We start from the raw sequence: 9589 nt of genomic DNA, 5'->3' as shown, positions 1-9589 counted from the left end.
TGATGGTTTTGAAGTTGAGATGGGACAACCTTTTATGCCATAGCCAATTTTGATCAGCAGTAGCCTCGGAGTAGAAACAGATGTTGGCGTCGGAAGAGCTAGAAGAGTCCATGTTGATCACATAGACATTATCCTTTTGAACACCAGTTAATACCTTCTTGCCAGAAGAGTCAAGAATAGTACATTGGTTTTCTTCAAACTTCACAATGAAATTGAGATCACATAGTTGACTAATGCTTAACAGATTGTGCTTCAGTCCATCCAYATAGGCTACTCGGTTGAAGGTAACCGAGCCGTTAGAAAGAACACCATATCCTCTAGTAGTACCTCTGGCATTATCTCCAAAGGTTACAGAAGGACCATGTTCAGACACATAGTTGATCAACAAGGACTTGTTTCCAGTCATGTGTCTTGAACATCCATTGTCCAAGTACCATATCTGTCGATGTTCTAAGCCCTGCAAACACAGATAAATCAGTTTTTAGGTACCCATTTTACAATGGGTCCATTAGGGTTAGGAGTATCTTCTTCTTTCTCTTCTCTTACTGGCCTATAGATTCTTTCATTGGGACAGTTCTTGGCCATGTGAAAAGTGTCACCACAGTTATAACATTTTTGATAAATAAACACAGGTTTAATAGGAATTAAAGGTGTGTGCTTAACCGTGTTAACATGCTTTTTGKRTTTTTTGAGAGAAGAAGAAGCTTTGGAAGGAAGGACAGAGGAAGAAGAGGGTTTTGGACCAATAATCCCTTTTTCAGACTCAGGGATAGGTTTATTAGAAGAAGTAGAAACTTTTGAAGCCTTTTTCAAAGAAACTGGTCTAGGAACGAACTCAATAATAGAAGGTACTGAGGTACCAGTATGAGAAGCAACAACTGACTGAGATGAGGTAGCCGAAGGCTTATGTTTCATCTTCAGTTTGGATTTTGGCTTCTTATTCTTGATAGGCTTGTCCATAGACTTGCCTTTCTCAGCCACAGAGAAACGACGATTCAAAGGATGCTTTAGATGCTCAGAAGTTTTAGATTTAGAAGAACATGCATCATAAGATTCCTTAAGAGAGAGAGAGAGTTAAACACACAGTCGACAGGAACATTCTCAGATTCAATGTTTGAACTTTTTCCTTTGACAAAAATTCCGAACTTAAGAGATTTTCCATTTTTATTGGATCTAGGAGAAAGAGATCCAACAGAATCAGATAAGTGAGATGGAGAGAAGGAAGAAAGAATGTGAGAAGAAATGCACATAGAGTCATTAGGAGCACACAGATCCATATCATCATATCCTAGACCAGTCTTTACATCAATAGGAAGTTGATCAAGTAAAATTTTATCTAGGTTCTTGGATGATCTAGCCTATTTTTGAAGAATGACTTTTTCTTTCTCCAGCTTCTCAAAGACCTTAGTTTTTTCTTTGTTAAGAACATTGTTTATTAACTTTTGTTCTTTAAGGTTATTTTTCAATTTATCAAAGTCTTTCAGTTGATTCATGCATTTATGTAACTGACTAGTTAGACTTTTGATTTCAAGGTCAGCTTTCTTCTTAGCAGATCTAGCATTGTAAAGATCAATAGATAAAGAATCATAAGCTTGAACCTTTTCAGATTCAGAGAGAGAAGAGAAGTTGTTTACCTTCTTTGGTTTGACCAGATGTTTGGCATCCTTAGAGGTAGAAGGTATATCAGCAGCAGCAGAGGAGGAGTCCTTGATAGAGTCTTCTATCTCGTGGATGTTGGCCATAAGACACAAATGTGCCATGTCCTCATCACTGAAAGAAGAGGTTGGCTCATCAATCCAGTCATGAGTCTCAGCGATGAGACCCTTACCTTTTCTCTGAAAGCTCAGGTTCTTTGCCTTTTCTCTCTTGTACTTTGCCTTGTACTTATCGTGAGAGGATCGGCTAGAGGGATGAGAAGGATGACGCTTAGAGATCCTTTTGCTTTTGTACTCAGCAACAAAGTGACCTTTCTTGCCACAGTTGAAGCACTCCTCATTTGACAGTTCAAGAGGAGCTGACTTAGATTGATCTAAGGTTCTTCAGTCGGTGACCTTAGATCTGGGAGAGAAGGTAGAAAAGCCCTTTTTGGCATACCTTTTGAAGTTGGTAGCCATCTTGGCCATGTTGTCAGCCAAGTCATTAACTGAGAGTTCATCACCCTCATCATCAACATCATCAGCATGACTTTCAGCAAGTTCTTATTTTCTGACAGCATCTTCTTCAGTGTCAGATAGATAAGTGATACGAGGTTCACTGACTGGCTTCCTCGTATCGTTGGAGAGAAGGGAAACATGAGAAGAAGTTATGGGATCCTCAAATAATGCCTTTTTGAGAAGCTTGATTTGCTCATAATTATGGAGAGTTCCATAAAGAGCAGTCAGAGGCATATTTTCAAGATCTTTACTTGTCTTCATACAAGTGCAAATGTTTTCCCATAAGTCAGGTAAACAATCCATGAACTTGCATAGGACTTCTTCGTTTTCATAGACTCTGCCATGAAACTTCAGATCATTGAGAAGGCTGTTAAACATGTTGTAGTACTCAGTGAGAGATTCACCTTTCCCGTGCACAAAGAGCTCATATTGCCTAACAAGGCCAATCTTCTTGCTTTTCTTWACTTCGATGGTTCCTTCATACAGAACACATAGAGTGTTCCACATGTCCTTGGCAGTAGAGAGGTTTACCAGGGAATGAAAGACATCATCAGGAAGAGAGAGGGCAATGATAGCCCTTACCTTGGTATCTAAGGAAACTTTTCTTTTATCGTCTTCATTGTACTGAGAATGGTCTTTGATGATGAACCTTCTAGTGGAGTCAGATTTCTCTTCATCATCATCAGAATCATTTGAAGAGTTACCATCGTCTTTGCTCTTTCCATGACGAAGCCATACTTTAGGAACAATGGGTYCATCCTTGAGGATTGAGAGATATTGACTATCAACACCCTCAAGGTAGAGTGTCATGCGACTTTTCCACATAGAGAAATTGTTCTTGTTAAATTTGGGAGGCTTGGAAATAGTGCCATTGTCTTGGTAAGAGGAAGGAGTAGAGTTGGAAGAAGAAGAGGCCATTGCAGATCTAGCTTATGAGATTAAGCTAACTGCTCTGATACCACTTGTTAGTCTCGAAGGGGAAAGCAATAAATAGAAAGTAATTGTAGAAGGGGGGTTGAATAAAATTACACATATTTTTTTCAACTTTTTAATTCTTATTGATTTATATCAAGAATTAATACACACATAAATACAAAAGATTGTTGCGGAAGATAGGAAAGGAAAACCTAACCTAAACAATCTTACAAGGAGAAGAACTTTAAAGAACAACATAGAGAGTTGTTGAAAGGAAATGAAGAACACTAAGAATTTTATCGCACACATGATAGCAAGGGAGAATAAGAGAATAGCCGATTGCTTTGAGAATGCACTAAGTAATCTTTCAAAAAGTTAGTTGTATGCATGGGAGATGCACACTATATTTTTATACTACCTTCAACATTTAATGCATGGGGACACTTGTCACTTGAGGATAAGAAGGCAGAGGATGACTTGACCAATGTTGATATCTTATTTTCATCGTACACAGCGTGCATACAACACAGTTCATGCAGAGACAAACTTTGCAGAGATATGGTCAGTCTGTAGGAAGATCTCATTTGGATGGATATGTAGCTTCAAGTAGCTACTCACAAATCTTCGGTCCATGAAAATTTTCAATCTTCGGTCCATGATCTTCAATCTTGAGTTCATGAAGATTTTCAATCTTCGGTYCATGATCTTCAATCTTGAGTCCATGAAGATTTTCAATCTTCGGTCTATGAAGATCTTCTTTCAATCGGCTTGTAGCTTCAAAATATTTTCAATATGTATTTCAGCTACTTCGGAGTCTTGGTGTGTATATTAGACAGTTGATCCACAACACCGCATCGGTGACCTTCTGTCTTCACATCGGCTAGTCTTCGATTTTGCCAATGGCTTTAAGTATGTACGAAGACACCAATATACAAAGAACCAATAACTACTAAGTGTTGCTAAGGTATAGAAACAGATAAGTGCTAGCTAGGGCCTGGAATCGACCTAATACCATTGACTGGCCTGTGAAAAATTTGGGCCCCAAAATGTTGGGGACCCTGTTCTATATCTCAGATGTAACAGGACAAGGGACGGGCCTGTCGATAAAGAAACTCTCACTTTGGTAATTGCCTCGTTTGATGAAGTTCACAAACTGACCCACTTGAATGGGATCTGTTTCTATACCTTTCTTCCTCCTCTGCACTTCAAACATGAATCAACACCAATATTTATTGTGGTGTCATTTTTAAGATGATTTGATAAGTCATGAATTTTGTTTTATAGTATGTTCTCTTGTCTATACAGACTTGATTGGTAATCCATAAGGTTGGATATCTCTAAAAAAGTTGCTCTGTGAAAATTCTCAAAGATCCCAAGGCAAAAGGAATTCAAATTGCGGTGGTTTGATTTGTTTTCAAGGGATTTCAGTTTTATAATGGAAGGGCTTAATGCTATTTCCATTCTCTTCTCAAATGGACCATAAAACAACCCCCAAAGAATGATAACTATGCTTATGCAAGAAAGATATTTCTTTCAATAATGCAATGGGTCATTCGATTATTAAGCAGTAACCAGTTTCTTTCCATTGAAATAATTCACTGCTTGAAAGAGCAACTAAATGCAGATTCCAGCCAACTAAATGCAGTAAAGGGCGACCATACATGCATTGAAACAGTTGCTTATGCAATTTAGCATACAAGACATGGAACTATCTTCATGCTGCTGATGCATTAAAGTAATAAAATTAGGTCCCATCTTTATGTTATCAGTTTAGACTGTATCACACTGAAACAAGAAAATGTACATACATATATTGATTTAAATTACTCCTAGTTGAAGTGAAATTTTCTTATAAACCCTAGTGACATAAAGTAGACCAACCTAAACAGTGCTACAAAAGGTACCCAACTGTGACAACTCAATATAAAATCCCAAATTACAAGTGACTTAAAATCCTAGAAAGAGAGAGAACTGTTTGAAGATGTTTTTGACAGGTAAGTTTAACTTTCTTGAAATCTATATTATTGTAATCTACAAAAATTACCTGGAAAGTGTACATCTCATGAACTTTTTTTCTTCTAACATCTTGCCTCATTCGACACAAAATGTTAAAGGATGTAGCAAATACACTGGACTCTGAAAATTATGACTGGATTTGTATGTTATTTACAAAGGCATGACATAATATTAATCAGTGGGGGTTGTGAACATATTGATCGGGATAAGAGATTTAACTGATTCAAGTAAACCAAAGGATATGGCTTTAGGTACGACAACGTTGAATGAGTTATTCACATTACCAACCTCACTTTTAGGACCCATTCGCCTCGTTACAATTTTCGATGATCGTGCTTTTCAATTACCCGACTATTTTTAAAATTAACGACTTTGTATTTGTTTGTTATGTCTCTATCTTCTAAGATAGTACTACGTTTTTAATAGGACTATTACTTTGGGCACCATGTGTTTGTATTAAGTATAGAAAAGATGAGATGCATTATTTTCATGTGATTGCAATGTGTTTGCTACCATTATTTTCATATTAAGGTTTTCAAAAAGTTTATTTTCAGATTTGGAGAGAACCAATATGAAGATCAATTTGGCTATAAATCATGGTGGCATGTTCCAAACAAATTCATTCTATTATGGAGGTAAAGTTGCATATTTGAAAGATTTTGATGTAAGTAACATAGGTATTAGAAGCCTAAGACAACGCATTGAAGATTTTTCTTCATCTGAAGTTAGTCGAATGTATTATAGGGTTCCTAACACAGATTTGGAAAAAGGATTGAAACCCTTTGATAGTGACAAATATGTTGAAAGGTTTTTTAGTTATGGTATGTTGTCGACACAATTGGAAATTTTTATAGATCATTATAACATTGATATTAGTGAGTTCTTGAATAGTAGTTATGATGATACTGTTGAAGAGGATTATGTTACCGGTAGTGATGATGAGATTAGTTTTTTCGATGTTGATGATGACGAGGTTGCTAGTGTAGATCATTTATCAGAAGGGGATGATAACGGCTCTAATTGAGCATTATGGAAAGTTATGGGACTCCGGTGAGGAGATTAGGAGTAATCCAGGATCAACGGCACACTTCGTCAAGCTTTGTGGCCAACTTTCCTTTTAAATAGTCGTACTACATTTTCAATTGTTTTTGGATTAATTTCACATGACACACTTTTTCAAGCTTTGTGGCCAACTTCGCCCAATTTTTTTTGGGAATACTGCCTCCGTTTTGACATTGATTAAAATGTTTGTTTAAATTAAATTATATCTTTTTGTATTTAATAATCTATTTGAATGATAAAAATTACTATTTACCCTTAAAAAAATTTAAAAGGCAACAAAAATTATTAACAAACAAGAAACACCTACAAATACTTTTCACGAGAAGCAAAAAGAAACACAAAAGCAAGAGTCACTCCAACAAAAACAAGGACCTAACCAACAACAATATCAAGCAACAGACACAATACTGCGGACAAAAGAACCCATTAAGATGACCATGACCATCTTTTTTATATAGAACGGCAACCTACTCTCACGAGATGATAAAGTCCTGTAAAAAATAAGATAAAGACGTAGATGAGGAAATCGATGAAGAAAGGAATGACAAGCGGCAACATTAGTAGGACATGTGAGATACATTGATAAAAGAGTAAAGAATAGGGTGTCTGTTTAATGTATAACCACTCTCTTAATGTCGTATTTGGGTACGTCATCCTTCATCCAACTCATTGATGTGATTGTGACAACTTTCAGATCACCAATGATTTTACTTTACTTTGAGAGTATGCCATTTTATGAAATTGTTTCCATTCGGGATTTAGTATATAGAGACCAAACAATGAATCATCTTCGACGTCACATAGTTGATGCAATTTTCAAGTAGTATGTGTTTGGCATGAGAGAAGAGCATTGGTCTAGTGGGTAACATCGGATGAGGGATGAGGTACGGGCAGTGGCAAAGCAAGGATGAGCTGCAATTAAGTAGCTAAAATGGGTGTTTTTCAGAAGGGGTATGTTTCTTTAAGAGAAGTAATAGCATTTGGAAACGCTTTGGCTTAATCCATTAAGCCCACAACGCTCCTTAGCTGAGTGAATCAACCACAAACAAACAAACATCTATGGCTTACCAAACAATAAATGGCATTAAGTCGATATGAAATAGTCCCTTACCATTTTGAGGTGGAAGGGCAAAGGCGTTTTTGTTACACGTGTGTGTTTAAAAGTAACTCATAGTAATCAATTTGAATATTTGGTGAAACACGTAATTCTAAAGATCGATGGTCTTGCTCTATTTTTGGTTTAACAATATAATTTTTTATAAGATACTCATAAAACTTAATGATTATCTTAATTATTTTTTAGATTTTTTATATTTAAAATAAATGTATATTTTGTATTTGATTATGTTTATCTGTAGTTAATTACACGAATTTAAAAATGGAGTTTTAAAAAATATACTTATGTAAAATTATTTATAATATTAAATTTTATGTAATATACATTAATAAACAATACTTTATACATAAGATTGAAATTTTTAATTTTTTTATCAAATACTTTATAATATAATATAAATATTTAGATATACTGATAGCGAAATAGTTAAATTATGAATAAAAAGTGTAATGGTTGATGTCGATTAATTCCAACCGGTAAATTTAATGCGAAATTACATAAGCACCCGAGTCATGCCGCTATTGAACTCGGATATCATCAGCCACCGAGTCACATATTCACTGACAGAAGAAACACAAAAAGATCACGATCCGTGTGAAATAATTATATCCAATCAAAATTGATTTACAATACAATCAACCAATGAGAATAAACCACATGAATCCACTATGACTTTCCCTATATGAATAATCAAAGTCAACGTCTTCACGGATACGACTCCCATTAATCGCGTGTATATATATCCGTACATTCCTGAGTGGAGGATGTTCTTCCCCAATTCCAAAACCCTAGATTTCTGAATCCTACAAATCTCACATAAATCTCTCGTTCTACAGGTATCACATAAATCTCTCGTTCTACAGGTATCAATTTCATCGTTTATCTTCGATTTCTTCCCTTCTTAGTTTCAGTCGGTTGATTTCTGATTCTAAAGTTTACTTTTGTTTCCGGATTTTTAGTTTCTGTGAATCTGAAAAGCGATGGCTCGTACTAAGCAAACTGCTCGCAAGTCTACCGGTGGAAAAGCTCCGAGGAAGCAACTGGCTACCAAGGTATGTGATTTTAGTTCGATTACTGTTGTTTCTTATCATCTGCCGATGTAGCGTGACAGTATTTCGATTTATTCAGTTTTTTATGCATCAATTATGTCGATATATGAAGATTTCTTTTTGTTCATTGTTCGTAATCGATTGCGAATTCGTCACAGGCTGCTAGGAAATCTGCTCCCACAACTGGAGGAGTGAAGAAGCCTCATCGTTATCGTCCTGGAACTGTCGCTCTTCGGTAAGCCTCTCGATTTTCTCGTCTAAACCCTAGAATACAGAGTCCCAATTTTAAGCGTACGAACCTTATCCTTTCAGTTGCTAATTAATTTGTAATCATATCTTGAAGTTGATTAGCAAATATTCCAATTTTCAATTAGGCGAATGAAATCCTTAGTTAGATTATGAAATCGATAAAAGAAGATTATGTGCACCTGACCAATTGTATCATTGATATATTATCTATCTGTATATCCTCGATTTAATTCATTGGATTCTGCTGGACTGGAATAACGATTCGTACCAGTTCATCTTCAAGATTCATCACTTACCGTTTTATGTTCATGAATACAGTGAGATCCGCAAGTATCAGAAGAGTACCGAACTGCTAATCCGCAAATTGCCATTCCAGAGGCTTGTTCGTGAAATTGCCCAGGATTTCAAGGTGATTATTTATGGCTTCAAGAGTTTATCACTTCATTTATATCTTAATATCACCATTATATAATTCACACAGTTTATGCTGATGGTTTTGTTGATAATCTTTGATTACAGACTGATTTGAGGTTCCAGAGCCATGCTGTATTGGCACTTCAGGAGGCTGCAGAAGCTTATCTTGTGGGTCTCTTTGAGGATACCAACTTGTGTGCGATCCACGCCAAGAGGGTTACGATCATGCCAAAAGACATCCAATTGGCTCGCCGTATCCGTGGAGAGCGAGCTTAGAATCACTTCACTAAAGAAAATTTGGTCCTTTTGAGATGTATGTTGTCTTTACATATTGAATCTCGTATTTGTTTTGTTCTTGTGGTAATCTTCTTGGAAGGATTCTTGTTTTAGTTTTATATGGAAATTGATGGAATTTTGTTGGTGGGTATAAAATTGATAGGAATTGCATACATTCTTGATGATCACATTGTTCTTTCAAGTTTTTGATGAACTATCGATGACAATGTGATTCTTTAGGTTTTATTTGGTGTTGAATGTTGTTTTCTTCAAGTATGCATATTGGTTGAATTGTTTCCAAGCCTTGGCCTTGGGGTGTTTGAATAACTGAAATTCAC

At 36.0% G+C, this 9589-nt stretch overlaps 1 protein-coding gene across 2 annotated transcripts; it reads left to right on the top strand.

Annotated features, from left to right (window-relative positions):
• Positions 1–8005: 8005 nt before the first annotated feature.
• On the top strand, positions 8006–9433 carry LOC112503314 (histone H3.3). 2 transcript variants are annotated; one of them, XM_025107375.1, is made up of 5 exons: positions 8006–8099; positions 8223–8315; positions 8471–8547; positions 8880–8970; positions 9081–9433. In XM_025107375.1, the coding sequence occupies exons 2-5, from the start codon at positions 8244–8246 to the stop codon at positions 9249–9251; spliced, it is 411 nt and encodes a 136-aa protein (XP_024963143.1). In that variant the 5' UTR covers positions 8006–8099; positions 8223–8243; the 3' UTR covers positions 9252–9433. The 2 variants fall into 2 exon arrangements, with proteins under 2 accessions (XP_024963143.1, XP_024963144.1); XM_025107376.1 differs by having other exon boundaries at positions 8034–8126.
• Positions 9434–9589: the final 156 nt, after the last annotated feature.

This window comes from Cynara cardunculus, unplaced genomic scaffold (genome assembly GCF_001531365.2).
Source record: "Cynara cardunculus var. scolymus isolate 2C unplaced genomic scaffold, CcrdV1 Un_Scaffold_2862, whole genome shotgun sequence".
Taxonomy (NCBI): domain Eukaryota; kingdom Viridiplantae; phylum Streptophyta; class Magnoliopsida; order Asterales; family Asteraceae; genus Cynara; species Cynara cardunculus.
This window is presented reverse-complemented; position numbering and strand designations above follow the sequence as displayed.